The sequence below is a fragment of the Saccostrea cucullata genome, unplaced genomic scaffold (assembly GCF_032062105.1).
Source record: "Saccostrea cucullata isolate Sc308-1 unplaced genomic scaffold, CSIRO_AGI_Scuc_v1 ctg6051, whole genome shotgun sequence".
NCBI lineage: Eukaryota > Metazoa > Mollusca > Bivalvia > Ostreida > Ostreidae > Saccostrea > Saccostrea cuccullata.
This window is the reverse complement of record NW_026929370.1, coordinates 1-19,874: the sequence shown is the minus strand read 5'-3', so window position 1 is coordinate 19,874 and position 19,874 is coordinate 1. Positions and strand designations below refer to the sequence as shown.

Here is a 19,874-nt window from a genome sequence, read left to right as displayed (position 1 = left end):
ATATTCCAATAATACCACAATCCTAAATAGATACAATATAAAGAATCCTAAACGTGTTATTATGGCTAAATTGAACTAGACGTTATAAGACTAAGAGCAGATTATTAACAAAAACTAAAACATCAAAGACGTGACATCTTTCGCCAAAATTTTAAAGAAAACCTGGTACCTAATGACCATGTATATATTTTCTTCAACACGTTAAAAGGATTTCAATGATTTGTGAGGAAAATTGAGCAATTAGAATTGAAAAATCTATGAAATTCTTAGATGAAGCTGATGGAATCTTTTTTCCACATTTTTCTACAATACTGTCAAATGATGAGTTTATAACATTATGTTGAATGTGTTGCTTTTATTTGTCTATAATGCACTCTAGATATGAAAGTTTTGGTTAAAATTATTGTTTAACTGAAAATTTTACCGTTTGAAAATTAAAAAAATTAATATTTGTACTCTTTCTGTTTAGGTGTCTAATTTTGTATATTTGTTTTTCGTATAAAGGAGTACTAGTGCGTTTTAGCTTATTAAGAGGGTTTTTCTTACATTATTTTTTTAGAATCAATAAATACTAATGCAATTGCATTATAAGATATCAAAAACTACATCCATTTAATTCTGGGAATAAACATTTTTTTTTTTCATTGGTAAAATGTTGCAACGCAATTCTTTCAAAAGGTTTAGATGAAATATATAGAGATAATGAACAGTATGTAAGCTTAAAAGTCCATTAAACAATAAAAAAAAAAATCAGGAGCAGAGCCAACGCGGACCCCCAAAACATCAGAGGTGGGATCAGGTACCATAGAAAAGTGAGCATCACCTGCCGACCTTGTCATGATCGGGAAAATGCAAAATCTGTCGTCAATTCAGGGTGTAAGTAGTCGGCTAACAATTAGTATGAAAAACGTCAGTCAGCATTTGACTCAATGATAAATTGTATTTGCTGACAAAGACAAGGTCATTGTATCGACCATAGCACTAACGAAATGATGACTTTAAACGAGACTGCTGATGTTCTTGTTTCATCAACTTGATGCAGAGCAAGCTCTTGCCTATCGAATCAACTGAGAAATATAAACTCCGCATACAGGTGATGAACGTACATCTTTTTGATGTACACTTCAGAGTTCTTGTGTGTACAATCGGAATATTTTTTAACAAAATAATATGACATATGACCATTGACAAGGTTCAGTAAATTTTCGAGTTTCATTTTTATTGAAAAAGCAGCTGTCCATGATATTACAAAGCCTGGACATTAATTTATTGTAGGGAATTAAAGCAAATTCATTCCTTTCTGATTTGAAGCATTCTAAAATGGAATTATTCTTTCTCAGAATTAAACTTGATTACATCTCTCTTATGCAGTTCCACCACAAATTCTAAACGAAAATGAAGATGGAACAAGGAAAGAGATTTTATCAAAGGAAGGGGAAACAGTCAACGTAATCTGTAACGTCTCGGGAATTCCCGCGCCGAGCGTGAAGTGGTACAGGCGCCCTCTGGAGGAAACAGTGGAAAGTAAAAAAGAAAGTAAGCAATAAAAATCAACTATCTGAGTGATATATATAATTTATAGAAATGCTTATGACTGTATAAAATTTATTGCATTATGAAAACAGGCATGGCTAGTTTGATTTTTTCTTTTCTGCGTAAATCCCATGGAGGCAGGTGAGGGAAGTCGTTTTAATACTTTATACAACTCACTTTTACCCTGTCAAATGTACTGTTTATTGACAGGTTTAATTACATCAGAGCTAGAACGGCGGGAAAGCGGGGAAAGAGAGCCATGCATTTACACGACCGAGAAAACAGGTAGACCCCGACCCCTGTACCGATGTTAGTCACTGATAAACCAGTGGAAACTTTGTGTAAATGCATGGCCTCTTTACTAACCAGTTATAGACCACTGCATGCTACTAACTTATCTACTATTCTAATCTAACAGATCGTGTTGTCCACTACTACTAATGAACTCAAATTCGGACAGGGCCTTTCTCTATATAATATTCTGCATAATCAGCCCTGGGATATGATCACATGTATAAAACAACAGAATTAAATGTTCTTGATCAGCAAAACGCAACAAAAAAAATTTTTTTTTCTTTATTAAAAACAACTTGTAAGCATTTATCAGTCATTCAAGGGTTCGATACATTCTTATCTAGGCATCACTGACCAAAGTAATATCAACTGTTGTGATTTCTAAACTGTTCATTCTATAAATATATCGATCCATTTTACTCTCACAAAGACTCTTACATTTTTATAAGGTCAATCTTAATTATAATTAAGTCATTGGTATCAGTGTTAACATAAAATCTTTTTAATACCTATCGTCTTCTAGAAGGAGTTACATGTTCCGCTAGTTTTAATTTGGAAATATATTATCATATTTATTATATTATTACAGAGTAGCATTGATTATTTTATCAATTGATAGTTTAATTGAAAATACACATTTTATCTAAAACGTTCGATGTTGTTTATCCCATTTTTCCTGATCAATGAGAGGAGTGAAAATGACCTCGTTAAAAGAAGGAAGTGTTTTAATTAGAGCTCGATATAACCAAGTTTCACTATATTCACTTCTTTGCTGTTTATTTTTTTTCTCTTAGAAATCAGATATATATCTAAATTGATTTTCTTAATTTTATTTATGTATTTGCTATAAATATATTTGTTTATTTTTATTGATTGATTGATTGCAGGGATCGGGATGGAGGGTGAAATCCTCGTGATACATAACGTCAGTCGGTACTGTGACGGAATCTACCAGTGCGTGGCCTCCAATGATGTACCCCCGGCTGTAGAAATGGAGACAGCAGTGTTTGTAGAATGTACGTCCTTTAAAATTTGGATTGAGATTGTCTAGGATATTTATTCTTTAAAAAATATCTGAGGCCCGTTTTACAAAAGAACTTAAGACTAAGACAAAAAACTTAAGTTGATTGTAAAATTCTGCAAAATTGATCTTTTTGTTTAAAATTGCTAGTGTAAAAATATCTTTCTATATTCCTTTTAAAAATTTTAAAACCAGTTTCACATTAATATAAAATTTAAAGTTATCAGCGGAATTAAATTTTGGTATAAATCGTAAGTTAGTGGCCAATTCTCTATTCATGCATAATTTCTTTGGTTGGAATCCTCAAGTACATTGGTAGAATTCTTCTGATTAAAAATCCTAGAGTGTTTAACAGTAAATTTAGCTGCAGATCTGTAGCTCTCCGAAAAAAAAAAATATTGATAGACCGGAGAGCTACAGTGCCACCCATTGAAAAAACTGTATATTTATTGCGCGCAAAAAAGTGCGCTCGGTTGTTGATCAATTCTTCCATATTCTTACCTAAATTGCATAAACTGGAAGATTTCAAAAAAATCCTCTTTCCTCTATCAAGTACTTTTGTAGTTGACATCTGAACGAAGCATATTGGACCAAATTATCCTTGAAACCAAAATGGCAGTATAAATAAGCGAAATGTTCGATGATTACAATATCAGGGCCAAGGGGACTATTAACAACAATTATGAGGAATGTTTTATTGTGGAAAGAGTCAAAGAATATGTTAGGAACACACGGTTAGTTATATTTTGAGATTATAGTTTAAAAACATAGAGAAATAAACCGAGAACCGAGCGCACTGTTTTGTGCGCAATAAATATACAGTTTTTTCAATGGGTGGCACTGTAGCTCTCCGGTCTATCAATATTTTTTTTCGGAGAGCTACAGATCTGCAGCTACAGTAAATTTAGAATGTCTTCAATTTTAAAAATGTCTTTTAATTGATTGCAGATACCATGCATTTTAATTCCTTTTTTTCCCTTTCAGTTCAGCCTGAAGTCAGTCTTATAAATAAACGTATTTCCCAAGAGAAAGGGAAAGAGACAATTCTATTATGTGAGATTACGGCGTTCCCGCAGGCTCTTTCCTACTGGATGTTCCAGGGGCGGGAAATCGCCAACTCCGAGCGACTCAAGGTGGACATTTATTCTGAAGGAAAGGCACATACAATCAAACTGAGTCTAAGAATTACTAATATATCGGACTCAGATTTCGGGGAGTACGAGTGTTTTGCTTCTAATAAGTTCGGACGGGATAGGGAGGCTATGATTTTATATGGTGAGTAAGCTACAAAGACGGGATATTGTTGACTTCAAAACCGAGAACAATCTCCTTTCCTTCAAATGACACTAAAATAACAGTTCATTTGACAATAAATTCCTTCTTACTCTTTAAAGTCCTTTAAAACCCCAATATAAAAGTTGCATCTTATATTTTTGCAAATTAGGGCCCAGTACTGTATTTTAAAATAGAACACCCTGGTACCTGATCCCACCTCTTGATTTTTTTTTTTTTGGGGGGGGGGTCGAAATTTAGGCTCTGTGTACAGATATGTGTAATTGTTTGTAGGTTTTTATGGAGATCAATCAGTGTTCATTATTTTCACTTTTTTCATGTAAAGAAAAGCTGTGAGAGTTATCCAACGTTGCAAGGGAACCATACAAAAAATTATTAGACAATTCAGTACCTTTGTAAAACAGGAGTAGGGACATTTTTTATTCTTGCTGGAAGCTATGAAATTGTAACGAAATGTAGATTATAGCTCGATTTCTACATGTAATAACATCGAATTTTTTTTTCATAGCTTAATTTTTTAATTTCAGTTGTTTTATACATATAAGTATATAATATATGAATGCATTTCTTTTTCATTTAAAAAATTTAAACTTTGATGTTGATATCTAAAGTCAACAAATTTTTAAGTGTCTCTTTCTTTTAGTTGCTAAAATTTTTAAATCTTAATGAAAAACAACTTGAAATCTCTTTATTTGGTACGAAAATATGCCTCCAGTGAATTTAGTCTTTTTGCTGTACATTTTTAATTCAGGAGCATTCAAATTGAAAAAAGGAGTTTAGAAGTTTGATTTATGTTTTAGCATTATAATTCAGTTTTTGATCAGATTTTTTTTTTCATTTAGTAAAAGCTTAAAAGTTAAAATATTTAGAAATCAGAAAATCAAATTTTTGGAATAAAGTATAAAAATCTCCATTGTTAATTATGTTCCCCAAACGGAGTTTGGGAACATATTGTTTTTACTCGGTTTCTTATTATTATTAGGGTCTTCCGTCTCCAACGGAAGACCCTTCTATTATTCTATTGTTTCTTTTTCACTATTATTAAGGTCTTCCGTCTTCAGCGGAAGACCTTCTTGTTATTCTTAGGTTTCTTTTTCACTTTTATTATTAAGGTCTTCCGTCTTCAGCGGAAGACCTTCTTGTTATTCGTTTGTTTCTTTTCCACTGTTTTTCTTATTATTTTTTTTCTCCCCGATTTTGTGCACGCGATTTCTCGAAAACGGCTCGTTAGATTTTTATGAAATTTTCAGGTCTGATAGAACATATTAAAAACTTGATGCATTTTTTTTCATTTTGATGACGTCACTTCCGGTTCGAAAATTTTCGCAATTTTGTGATTTTTAAGGGTCATTTTGTCCGTCGCTCTTCTTAAAAATCGCTCATCACAGGAAGATGAAACCTTGTCTGGAAGATAGAGCAACAAATGTAGATTTGCATTGTGTTGTTAACTTTCACCGGAAGTACTGCACGTTAACGCTCGGTATGGTCTGAAAAAAGCCATATTGAGCGTTTCAAAATTTTTTACACTTTTTCTATTATATCTTTTTACTTGTAAATATTTTGTTAAAACATATAGAACAAAAATTGTGAAGAATTCTAAGATCTTTCAAATTATATCTGGAAAAAAGGGTTGACCCCTAAAATTAGGGATCTAGAGGGGCCCAAAATTTTTACTTGATATCTCAAAAAGTATTGAGAATTTGTAATACTTCAAAGAAGCAAAGTTGTTCAAAATGACAAGCTTAATCTACCTGAGTCGTCAAAATACGTCCGGCGTCGTCACTTCCGGCCAAACCGGAAGTAGTCAAATACGGGTATGTTTGCCGTTCTTTTTAAGTTTTTTGGTAACATTTGTCTCTTGGAGCATAAAAATTAATTTTCCGTCCGTCATCGTCACTTCCGGTTAAACCGGAAATAGCAAAAATTGCTTATTTTTGCATTAATTAACATAGATTTAGAGGATTCAAACCATTTCTAGGCGTTATTTCTCATTTTTGTTGAAAATGAAAGCTACTTCCGGTCAAACAGGACGGAAGACCTACTCGTTGCTTTGCAACGAGCTTTGCTCTAGTTATTATTTTTTTTTTCTTACCGATTTTGTGCACGCGATTGCTCAAAAACGGCTCGATGGATTTCCATGAAACTTTCAGGACTTATGTAACATTACTTGAACCTTATGCATTTTTTTCCAATTTGATGACGTCACTTCCGGTTTGGAGATATTGTCGATTTTATGATTTTTGAAGGGTCATGTTGTCCGCAAACTTTCTCAATAATGGCTCAAAATAGAAACATGAAACTTTCAGGTATGATAGACCATAGTCTATAGATATGTATAGTGTATTTCATTTTTATCGGAAGTGCCGTACGTCGGCGCTCGCTATGGCCCGAAAATAGTAATATCGTGAATTTCAAAATTTTTAACACCTTTTCTACGATATCTTTTTACCTGGAAATATTTTGTTAAAACATATTGAACAAAAGAAGTGTAGAATCCCAAGATCTTTCAAATGATATCTCAAAAAAAGGGCTGGCCCCTAAAATTAAGGGCCCAGAGGGGCCGAAAGTTTTTTCTTTATATCTGAAAAAGTATTGAGAATTTGTAATACGTCAAAGAAGCAAAGTTGTTCAAAATGTCAAGCTTAATCGATCGGGTTCGTCAAAATACGTCCGGCGTCGTCACTTCCGGTCAAACCGGAAGTAGTCGGAAAACGCGTATTTTTGCCGTTCTTGACAGGTTTTTCGATAACATATGTCTCTAAGAGCATAAAACTTAAGTTTTCGTCCGTCGGCGTCACTTCCGGTCAAACCGGAAGTAGCCAAATATGGCTTATTTTAAAGGTTTTTGATGCAAAATTGAAATTATAAAGTCACCGGAGACGACTTAGCTCATTGCTTTCTTTTTTGATGTCACTTTCGGCACTTCCGGTCAAAACAGGACGGAAGACCTACTCGTTGCTTTGCAACGAGCTTTGCTCTAGTTATTATTATTATTTTTTTTCGTCCAAATTTTGTGCAGACGATTTCTCAGAGATGCATGGACGAATTTCTTTGAAATTTTCAGAGATGATGTATCATGATCTATACTTGATCCATTTTTTTTAATTTTTGAAAAATCACTTCCGGTCGGAAGTTATCGACCTTTAATCGATTTTTAGTGACCATTTTGTCGACACAAAAACTCAAAAACGACAAAAGCTAGAATGTTGTCATTTTCAGGACTAATAGATGACATGTTGTAGTTCTGCACCTATACTATAAAATTTTCGTCAGTGCTTCCGGTCGATACCGGATCCGAATTTAAAAAAGCGCAATTTTTCAACTTTTTTGTTTTCCAATATTTTTCTTTGATATTAGACATCTTAAAAGTGACTCTTTTGCGTATGCGAAATATGTAATTTGTTTTAGAATCGAAAAAGGCAATCTCGAGATTTTCGTATTTAAAAATTTGAAGCGGTGTTTTCAATGGCTGAATGGTTAGTGCGTCGGATTGTCACGCGGGCGACCCGGGTTCGCTCCCCCGAATGTCCAATTTTTTTTATCACTTTTTCTGCAAGATTTTTCGTTTTTTACTTCAGAATCGGACGGAAGACCCACTCGTTGCTCGCAACGAGATCGTATCTAGTTAAGGTCTTCCGTTTCCAACGGAAGACCTTATTGTTTTCGTTCGGTTTCTTTTTCTCTATTATTAGGGTCTTCCGTCTCCAGCGGAAGACCCTTCTATTATTCTTATGTTTCTTTTTCAATTTTCTTATTATTATTCTTTTTCTCTGCACAAATTTTGTGCAGAAGATTTCTCAGAGATGGCTCGATGGATTTGCTTCAAATTTTCAGGGTTGATGCAGGATCATCTGAAGTTTATACCATTTTTTGGATTTTTTGAAAATCACTTCCGGTCTAGAGTTATCGCCCTTTTATTAAAATTCAGCGGACCTTCTTGTCCGTCATTGATCTCAGAAACGACTTGAGCTAGAGCGCTGAAATTTTCAGTGATGATAGAGGACATGTCCCCATGTTACTGGGAGTTTGGATAGTTTCCGGAAGTACCTAGTATGGAAGCTCGGTAGGGGTCAAAATTTAGGACACGAATCACGAGTGATTTTTGGAGACATTTTGCATCATATCTTTTAAAGTATAAATATTTTGTAAGAACATACTGAACAATATTTGTGCAGAATGACAAGATCTTTCATATAATTTCGTAAAAAAGTGCTGACTCATCAAATTAAGGGCCAAAAGGGGCTAAAAGTATTTTTTCGATAACTATTTTATAGTCAATATTTTGTTATACATTAATGAAGCAAAAATGTTTATCTCAACAATCTTAAACTGTATATTATGATTTTAATATAGTATGGTACATAATTAGGGGCCACAAGGGGCCAGAATGGTAAATCTTTGACGCTTTATATCTCGAAAGTGAGAAATATTTTGACAAGTAATATTGAACAAAAGATGTTCAAAATCATGTTCTGAACAATATGCAATCTTTCATTTTTTGCTAAACGTCCCCATTAGGGAGTTGAAGGGTTGGCCCCTTAATATTTCTTTTGCAAATAACTCGAAAACAAAAAAGAATCTCTGAATAGTTGTTGAACAAAAAGTGTTTAAAATCTTAAGATCTTTAAAATGAAATCCAAGAAAAGGGGCTGGGTACTCAAATTAGGGGCCAAAAGGGGCTAAAAGTCTTTCTTCGATAACTCTTTAACAGTCAAGAATTTGTTATACATTAATGAAGCAAAAATGTTTATTTTAACTATCTACAACTGTTTATTATGATTTTAAAGTCGTACATTACATAATAAGGGGCCACAAGGGGCCAGAAGGCTAAATCTTTGATGCTTTATATCTCGAAAGTGAGAAATATTTTGACAAGTAATGTTGAACAAAAGATGTTCAAAATCATGTTCTGAACAATATGCAATCATTCATTTTTTGCTAAACGTCCCCATTAGGGAGTTGAAGGGTTGGCCCCTTAATATTTCTTTTGCGAAAAACTCGAAAACAAAAAAGAATCTCTGAATAGTTGTTGAGCAAAAAGTGTTCAAAATCCTAAAAGCTTTAAGATGAAACCCAGAAAAAGGGGCTGGACACTCAAATTAGGGGCCAAGAGGGGCTTAAAGTCTTTTTTCGATAACTCTTTAACAGTCAATATTTTGTTATACATTACTGAAGCAAAAATGTTTATTTTAACAATATACAACTGCATATTTGGATTTTAATATCGTATATTACATAATTAGGGGCCACAAGGGGCCAGAAGGCTTAATCTTTGACGCTTTATATCTCGAAAGTGAGAAATATTTTGACAAGTAATATTGAACAAAAGATGTTCAAAATCATGTTCTGAACAATATGCAACCTTGCATTTTTTGCTAAACGTCCCCATTAGGGAGTTGAAGGGTTGGCCCCTTAATATTTCTTTTGCAAATAACTCGAAAACAAAAAAGAATCTCTGAATAGTTGTTGAACAAAAAGTATTCAAAATCTTAAAAGCTTTAAAATGAAATCCAGGAAAAGGGGCTGGGTACTCAAATTAGGGGCCAAAAGGGGCTAAAATTCTTTTTTCGATAACTCTTTAACAGTCAAGAATTTGTTATACATTAATGAAGCAAAAATGTTTATTTTAACTATCTACAACTGTATATTATGATTTTAAAGTCGTACATTACATAATAAGGGGCCACAAGGGGCCAGAAGGCTAAATCTTTGATGCTTTGTATCTCGAAAGTGAGAAATATTTTGACAAGTAATGTTGAACAAAAGATGTTCAAAATCATGTTCTGAACAATATGCAACCTTTCATTTTTTGCTAAATGTCCCCATTAGGGAGTTGAAGGGTTGGCCCCTTAATATTTCTTTTGCGAAAAACTCGAAAACAAAAAAGAATCTCTGAATAGTTGTTGAACAAAAAGTGTTCAAAATCCTAAGAGCTTTAAGATGAAACCCAGAAAAAGGGGCTGGACACTCAAATTAGGGGCCAAGAGGGGCTTAAAGTCTTTCTTCGATAACTCTTTAACAGTCAATATTTTGTTATACATTACTGAAGCAAAAATGTTTATTTTAACAATCTAAAACTGCATATTAGGATTTTAATATCGTATATTACATAATAAGGGGCCACAAGGGGCCAGAATGGTAAATCTTTGACGCTTTATATCTCGAAAATGAGAAATATTTTGACAAGTAATATTGAACAAAAGATGTTCAAAATCATGTTCTGAACAATATGCAACCTTTCATTTTTTGCTAAACGTCCCCATTAGGGAGTTGTAGGGTTGGCCCCTTAATATTTCTTTTGCAAATAACTCGAAAACAAAAAAGAATCTCTGAATAGTTGTTGAACAAAAAGTATTCAAAATCTTAAAAGCTTTAAAATGAAATCCAGGAAAAGGGGCTGGGTACTCAAATTAGGGGCCAAAAGGGGCTAAAAGTCTTTTTTCGATAACTCTTTAACAGTCAAGAATTTGTTATACATCAATGAAGCAAAAATGTTTATTTTAACTATCTACAACTGTATATTATGATTTTAAAGTCGTACATTACATAATAAGGGGCCACAAGGGGCCAGAAGGCTAAATCTTTGATGCTTTGTATCTCGAAAGTGAGAAATATTTTGACAAGTAATGTTGAACAAAAGATGTTCAAAATCATGTTCTGAACAATATGCAACCTTTCATTTTTTTTTGCTAAACGTCCCCATTAGGGAGTTGAAGGGCTGGTCCCTTAATATTTCTTTTGCGAATAACTCGAAAACGAAAAAGAATATCTGAATAGTTTTTGAACAAAAAGTGTTCATAATCCTAAGAGTTTTAAAATGTTTTGAAGAAAAAGGGCTGATCCCTAATATTAGGGGCCGTGAGGGGCCAAAAGTCGATTTTAGAAGTCTTTATTGTTCAATGTCTTTTTACAGATTATGGAAAATCATTACTTTAGAGTGAAAATCTCATTCAAAATCTTATCTCATCTCATCAAGAATCGAACGGAAGACCCACTCGTTGTTCACAACGAGATCGTATCTAGTTATTATTATTTTTTTTCTTACCGATTTTGTGCACGCGATTTCTCAGAAACGGCTCGGCCGATTTACATAAAATTTTCATATGTAATAGCTAATCAATCGATCTTGATAGGTTTTTAAGCGAATTTATGACGTCACTTCCGGTCGTGAGATATCGGGAATTTTCTGATTTTAAAATGCAATTTTGTCTTGATTTAGTAGCGAAAACTGCTAAGATATGAACTGAAGATTAATTGGATATGATAGTTCATGATCTATAGCGTTGCAGAATCGCCTTTTCGTGCGCCGTCAGTACTTCCGGTCGATACCGGAAGCGAATTTAAAAAACGCAATTTTTCAACTTTTCTTTTTTAATATTTTTGTTTTTGATTTGAATAGAGACCCTTTTGCAGAAGCGAAATATGTAATTTGTTTGAAAATCGAAAAAGCCAATCCCGAGATATTTGCATTTGAAAACGCGAAGCGGCGATCCCAATGGCTAAATGGTTAGCGCGTTGGATTGTCACGCGGGCGACCCGGGTTCGATCCCCCATATGACCAAAAATTTTTATCATTTTTTCTGCTCGAATTTCCGATATTATTTAATTTTAGACCATTTGGAACAGTATATTATAAACTTTTAAGCATATCTTGCGTAATTAAGGGTCACGAAGGGCCAGAATGTCATATCTTTGACGCTTTATATCTCGAAAAGGGGGGACATTTTGAAAAGCAATATTGAACAAAAGATGGTCAGAATAATGTTCTTAACAATATGCATACTTTGAATTTTTGTAAAACGTCCCCATTAAGGACTCGTAAGAATGGCCCTTAAATATTTCAATTTAGCATATCTCCATAACAAGTAGAAATCTCTGAATAAGTGTTGAACAAAAAATCTTCAAAATCATAAGACCTTTCATTTGATATCAAGAAGAAGGGGCTGACCCCTCAAATTAGGGGCTCAGAGGGGCCAGAAATCTTTCATCTTTAACTCTTTAATGATCAATATTTTGTGAAACATTACAGAAGCAAAGATGTTTATATTAACAATTTGCAATAATATATTATGACATTTTGGTCATATGTTACGTAATTAGGGGTCACAAGGGGCCAGAATGCTCAATCTTTGACGATTCATATCTCGAAAGGGAGAAATATTTTGATAAGCAATACTGAACAAAAGATGGTCAGAATAATGTTGTAAACAATGTGCATACTTTGAATTTTTGTAAAATGGCCCCATTAAGGACTTGTAGGGATGGCCCCTAAATATTTTCGTTTAGCATATCTACACAACAAATAAAAATCTCTGAATAAGTGTTGAACAAAAAATCTTCAAAATCATAAGGACTTTCATTTGATATCAAGAAAAAGGGGCTAACCCCTCAAAATAGGGACTCAGAGGGGCCAAAAGTCTTTTATCTATAACTCTCTAATGATCAATATTCTGTTATACATTACTGAAGCAAAAGTATTTATCTTAACGATTTGCAACAATATCTGATACAATTTTGATCATATGTTACGTAATTAGGGGTCACAAGGGGCCAGAATATCAAATCTTTGATGCTTTATATCTCGAAAATGGGTAATATTTTGATAAGCAATATTGAACAAAAGATGGCCAGAATAATGTTCTAAACAATATGCATACTTAAAATTTTTGTAAAACGGCCCCATTAAGGACTTGTAGGGATGGCCCCTAAATATTTCCGTTTGGCATATCTCCACAACGAATAGTAATCTCTGAATAAGTGTTGAACAAAAAATCTTCAAAATCATAAGGACTTTCATTTGATATCAAGAAAAAGGGGCTGACCCCTCAAATTAGGGGCTCAGAGGGGCCAAAAGTCTTTTATCTATAACTCTCTAATGATCAATATTCTGTTATACATTACTGAAGCAAAAGTATTTATCTTAACGATTTGCAACAATATATGATACAATTTTGATCATATGTTACGTAATTAGGGGTCACAAGGGGCCAGAATATCAAATATTTGATGCTTTATATCTCGAAAATAGGGAATATTTTGAAAAGCAATATTGAACAAAAGATGGCCAGAATAATGTTCTAAACAATAAGCATACTTTGAATTTTTGTAAAACGGCCCCATTAAGGACTTGTAGGAGTGGCCCCTAAATATTTCCGTTTAACATATCTCCACAACGAATAGAAATCTCTGAATAAGTGTTGAACAAAAAATCTTCAAAATCATAAGAATTTTCATTTGATATCAAGAAAAAGGGGCTAACCCCTCAAATTAGGGGCTCAGAGGGGCCAAAAGTCTTATCTATAACTCTTTAATGATCAATATTTTGTTATACATTACTGGGGCAAAATTATTCATCATAACGATTTGCATCAATATATGATAACATTTTGATCATATGTTACATAATTAGGGGTTGCAGGGGACAAAATCCTGTATTTTTTATGCTTTACGTCTCAAAAAGGGGGAGTATTTTTTATCAGCCTTATTGAACAAAAGATGTTCAGAATTCCATGATCAAAATGAGAAATTTTAAATTTAATGAAGGAAAACTTAAAGTCATTCTCTTTTATCTCAGTCAAAATCACATCTCATCTTATCTAGAAATTCAACGGAAGACCTACTCGTTGCTCGCAACGAGATCTCATCTAGTTATCATTATTTTTTTTCTTATTTGTTCTCCGGTACTTTTTTGTCCGCGAGTGTTCTCAGAAACTGTTCACCAAACTAAGTTAAAACCTTTTTAGGGTTAATGGGTGTGTAGTGTAGGTGTGCGGAACGAAGGTCATTTTGCGCGCATACGCCTGCACGTGCGGGCGCGTGAAATGAGTGAAATGACTGATATATTTAATATAGTCATAACTTTTACATTTTTTGATGAAATGCTTTGAAACTCATTATATAAGGATATATTAATAGTGTTAATAATATGACACTGTCAAATTAGCACGAACTCACGCGCATGCACGTGCGCTTTGCTCTGATTGGCTGAAACTAAAAACCTCAATATCTTTTCTGTTTTTTGACAAAATGCTATGAAATTTAAAACATAGGCATACTTTAGAATGTCCTACAAAATGATATATAACAATTGTCATAAAAACATGCGCATGCGCGTGCGCTGCAATCTGATTGGCTTAAACTTTAAATGGCTATATCTCCCTTGTTTTTCAACCAAACAAGATGGGGTTTAGAACATAGACAGACATAATGGACTGCTACAAGAAGGTATGGTCGTCATGCACATGCATGCACGTGCGTGCACGTGCGCTTTGATCTGATTGGCTGAAACAAAAATATCAATATATTTTTCGTTTTTTGACGAAATGCTATGAAATCTTGGACATAGGCATGCATTAAGATATCCTACAATATGATATGTAACAATTTTTATAAATGCATGCACATGCACGTGCACTGCAATCAGATTGGCTTAAACTTTGAATGGCTGTAACTCCCTTGTTTTTCAACCAAACAGGATGGGATTTGGACCTTACACAGACATAGTAGACTCCTACAAGAGGGTATGGTCATCATGCACATGCATGCACGTGCGTGCACGTGAAATTGGTAAAATTAAGAATACAACTGAATGATCGTATTTTTAATGCTTTTGGATTTAACGCTTCAATATTTAGTATATCAAGATTTCTAAATAGTGGAGACAAGATGTTATCGTCATTATGCATATGCATTCACATGCGCACGCGTGCTGTGCTAAAATTTGAATATACTTGGTATACTTCTGGGAAAACATTGATAAAGTCTTAAATGCATAGAGTTTGCTTTTTTTAATAAAGCTTACAGGGAATATGGCACGAAAAGGGATTTGGGGAGCGTTTGGGGAACATCTGTAACGGTTCCCGTTACAATTAGCACTAGTTGTTATATACACTTTTTAACCATGGAATAGGATGTATATCTCCTCAACTTGAAGGTAAATAACCACAATTACCCCATCCTTTTTTAAACAGAATTTCGTCCACCAAAAGCTCCTAAACCAGAAAAGCCTGTTGTAATTCAACCGACCACAAGAAGTCGCCACCATGTGGCGCCACCGGTCACTTACAGACCAACACGTGTAAAAGAAGACGTGCAGGAACCATATACAGGTAACTCGTTTATAGTCAGTATCATCATCAACTAGTGAAGGGCTTCAACGCTTCATATTAATAAGTTGATAAAGACACATCCAAGATGTCATATGCAAGATTAAGCAGTTTGCGTATTTATATTTTCCCATCAAATACACGATTTTCAAAACGATTATTTACCTCTAGATCTACATATTTACTAATACGATTTTATTTTATTTACGATAATATGTATTTACTATATTTCTAAAGTGCGTCGATTAGATTTGTTTTTGTTTTGTTTGAAACATCAATTTAATTTGTTAATAATTTATTTCTGCAGGATTTGTTGGTGAATATCGACCACGAAAAAACGGATGTCAATTTCTAAATGTGAATTTAACTGTGACTTTAAAAATGATATTTTTTGTATTACTGTTGATTTCATAGCTGGTGGTTTTGTCACATGACCAAGTGTAAATGGCGCCCGAAAGAACGAGAGTTGAATGGTGTCTAAACAAATATCATTCATTTATCGTCATAATTTTTATATCTTGTGTTACAAGCATTCCATGTGATTTTGAAGTATGTTTACCTTGATGCATATGACATGTATTCCTATAGTATACTCATTAAGTTAATCTCATCTCTAACTGTTGATTGTTAATTACATATATTATAGATTTGTGATGATTTAATCCCCATTTCTTATTCATATTCACATGAAGTGCTACTATATTTATGAAGCTTAATTTAAGTTCATATTTTTACTAAAAATCGAATGTTTCATTAAAGACTACTCATATTATTTAATAAAGTTTGTTTTTAATGGCGTCAACTTATTCTTAGAATACTTCTAAAGCTTTATATAAGAAATTCAAACACATCTGTTTCATATTTAGATATATATTTTACTTGAAAAAGACAATGATGGTAATCTAACAACCAAACTCTATACCGTAAATCTGGAAATTTTTACGTCGATTTTATTTTGCGAATTCGGATCAAAATGGTGTTGATTAATTTTTACGTTTCAAAATTTTGCGCATTACCACTGCTTTGTTTACATTTCCTAATTGGTAATTTATTTTTAAGAAAAATATTTTTGCGAATACAATGAACTCGCAAAGAACTTTATTCGGTAATAACCAATATTTGCCCCCCAAATCAAACTTTGATGGAGATATATTTAATTAAGTTCTTAAACAGGGGAGTATATGCTGACTTTAAAGCACTAAATATTTTCATAAGTAATGACGTCATATGTACGTAATGACGTCACAAACATGACGTAAATTTCAGTTTTTTATGAATTTTACAGAAAAATGTACATATTTCGTCGATATTTTGAGTAAAAGTCACCGAGCGCATGTGTGTTCAGAATCAATCTTTTGATATAATGTGTAGAATGATAATATCAATGAAATATGTCAATATTGTTCCTGAACAAACTTGCGCTCTATAAATTTTAAAGCTAAAATTGTTGAAATTTTGTCCATTTTGTCCTCTTTCTGAAAAAGGATATTAAATCGGACTAGTTTGTGACGTCATAAAAACAAAAATTGTGAATACACTGCTTTGAAACTGTAATATTTTCTGTTAATTTAAATTTCTCATACAATTTATTGAATTCAGCACATTTCAGGAAGTTTTCAAAATTTGACTTTTGTGGGGGCAAATATATGCAATATACCGCACATAGTTCTTTGCTAAAAATTTATCTACAGCAAAAATTTCCAGATTTACGGTAATATACGTGATGAGTTTAATTTTTCAATGGTCAACTTCCCTCACTTATGAAGCAATATACCTTCCTTATTTGCATAAGGATATTGCATCTCTCAGTTGATTCGATACTCAAAGGCATGCTGAACGTATGTACAATTTCTAAAAAGAGGTGGGTTTTTGACAAATAAATTGAAACCGGAATATCAGCAGTCTCGTTTTAAGTCATCATTTCGTTAGTTCTATGGTCGATACAACGACATTGTCAGCAAATACAATTTTTCATTAAACCAAATGCTGAATGACTTTTTAAAAAACTAACTATTAAGTCATTATATACACAATGAATTGGTAGCGGATTTTCAAGTTATTCCCCGATTATGACAAAATGTACAATACAGTATTACTAATCATATATTATAGTTTGAACAAAAAGTCTTCTGTAGTATTTGTATAATTTGCTTTAAAGTGCTAAAAATTGGCACTTTCCTATAAATCCTATAGAAATGTACATGTACAGTGTACCTGCAAGGGATGCTCACTCCTCCATGGCATCTGATCCCACCTCTAATTGTTTTGTGGTCCGTGTTTACTCTGCTTCAGTTTTGTATTGTGAAATGGACGTTTAAGCTTGAATGCTATTCGTTGTCTCAAAATCTTTCATGCCGTCTGACATTACATGCATCAGAAAGTTTGTGCCAAATTCTTTCTTGTGTTCCCCATTTTAATGGGGCCGGTGGGGTTTCCTTGTGTGAAAACTACAATAACGAAAGTCTTCATTTTTTATACCATATATACACGTAACATACATTAACTTCAGTGCATATGCAAAGCTTGGGGGAAATCTACCACCCAAGTATTTTTAAGGGACCGTCTCAAAATACAGGTACACTGTACATGTACATTTCTATAGGATTTATAGGAAAGTGCCAATTTTTAGCACTTTAAAGCAAATTATACAAATACTACAGAAGACTTTTTGTTCAAACTATAATATATGATTACTATTACTTTCTTAGAATATCTAGCAGATATTGCTACAAAATACTTTTAAAAGATATCAAACAGATTTTTATACAACTCTTCATAATACTACACATGAACTCTTTAATGAAATAATGGTGTTTATCATAAAGACACTGAACGACTTCAACTTAGTATACCTATCAGTTGCAAAATCAGTTAAACATTCAGCTAAAAAATGTAATTGTATTTTTAAACTTTTTTAAAATTTTGTTTAATTTTATTAATTAGGTGAAAAAAAGACGCTTTAAAACAGTAAATACGCTTCATTTTACTATGATGCGCGAAATATTGCGCAATGAGAACCCCAGTCGGCCCCCTGAAAATGGCCTATGAAAAAGAAAGATTCAAGACATCATGGCAGACCAGATTGGTGTCAAATTGCATGGGGTCGGTCATGTTCATCATTTAAAAAGGGGACAAATTCAAAATATTGTTTGATCAAAAAGTTTGATACCTCGTTAGTTTCAAAAAGAGTCACTGTGGTAGTCAGGGTAAAGTATGATTATTAATTTTTATATTCCAAAATTGAAATTAAAGAATTTGCAATCATGTTTTTAAATCGCTAACATGTCTGAACGTTTATTTGAATCTGAAAAAAAACTTTTTTATTACAGAATGGTGCACACTGAAAAACTAGAGGCGATTTCCTTGAAATGAATAAAAATATTAAAAAGAATTGGGGGATTTCTGTCGAAATATTTCGTGACACACTTCATTTTAAGATTAAATTTTATGAACGCTGTTACCACTGAATAACCAACAGCTTAAAGTGTTAAAACAGACAGTTTGTAAGAAAAGATCTGGCTTTTTAAAAATTCATTTTCAACAGGAAGTTGAAACTCTAGTCATGTTTTCCTGATCCTACATCTTGAATTTTTAGGGTTCTGAATTGTTCTGCCCTTATCAAAGGTTTGTATTGTTCAAATTTTTTTAGACCGATTATTCAGTATCTTTATCATTTAGAGATCGATTGTACTCAGCGCATGCTCTTGGTATCGTATGAGATTTTGAATGTCATATGCAAGTGAAAATGAAATAAATTAACAATGGAAAAACTGAATCAGTAAGCATAAAAATACAGAAGTGTTATCGGGTTATAAGAATATCATAGAATGAAGGATATAGAGATAACGAACAGTATTTCAATATCCAAGTCAAGAAAACAATACAAAATAGAAGCAGAGCAAACACGGACCTCCAAAGCATCAGAGGTAGGATCAGGTGCCATGGAGGAGTGAGTATCCCCTGCCGACCAGTCGCATCTATCATGTGCTCCTTATCATGTTCGGGAAATAGCGAAAAAATCCATTGTCAATTTAGTGTATAATTAATGGACTAACAATTAGTATAATTAACATCAGTCAGCATTTGACTAAATGATAAATTGTATTTGCTGACAAGGTCATTATATCGATCATAGAACTTTAAAAAATGATGACTTTAAACGAGACTTCTGATATTCTTGTTTCATCAACTTGTTTGTGAATAATTAAACTTGTTTTAGAAATTGTTCATACGTAGAGCATGCTCTTGCCTATCGAATAAACTGAGATATATAAACTCCGTATCCAAATGATGAAGGTATATTGCTGCATAAGTAAAGGAAGTTGACGATAGAAAAGATAAAGTCATCACTTTTATCATATAGCTTGGTTGTTAGATTACCATTAACATCTTTTTTCAAATAAAATATCCAAATATGAAAAAGATGTGTCAGACTCTGTTGTATCTTTTATCTCAAGCTCACCATGATATATCGTATCGACGTAGGAATGGAAATTACCATTGTTAATTTTCGATACGTCGTCGATATATCTAAATTTCAAATTTATTGCCACAGCAAGTGTTTTCTTCTTTTAACGCATAAGATTTTGCACAAATTCTGCTTCACATGAATATAAAAATTGGTCTGC

At 33.1% G+C, this 19,874-nt stretch overlaps 1 protein-coding gene across 1 annotated transcript in view; it reads left to right on the top strand.

Annotated features, from left to right (window-relative positions):
• LOC134280622 (opioid-binding protein/cell adhesion molecule homolog) overlaps positions 1–16,048 on the top strand; it is a 29,411-nt gene extending 13,363 nt beyond the window's left edge. The window contains exons 5-10 of the mRNA XM_062763065.1: positions 1,372–1,536; positions 1,744–1,818; positions 2,715–2,843; positions 3,833–4,123; positions 15,112–15,249; positions 15,554–16,048. Of these exons, the coding sequence (XP_062619049.1) occupies positions 1,372–1,536; positions 1,744–1,818; positions 2,715–2,843; positions 3,833–4,123; positions 15,112–15,249; positions 15,554–15,660 (905 nt within the window). The 3' untranslated portion in view covers positions 15,661–16,048. The remainder of the gene's footprint in view (positions 1–1,371; positions 1,537–1,743; positions 1,819–2,714; positions 2,844–3,832; positions 4,124–15,111; positions 15,250–15,553) is intronic.
• The last annotated feature ends 3,826 nt before the right edge of the window (positions 16,049–19,874 follow it).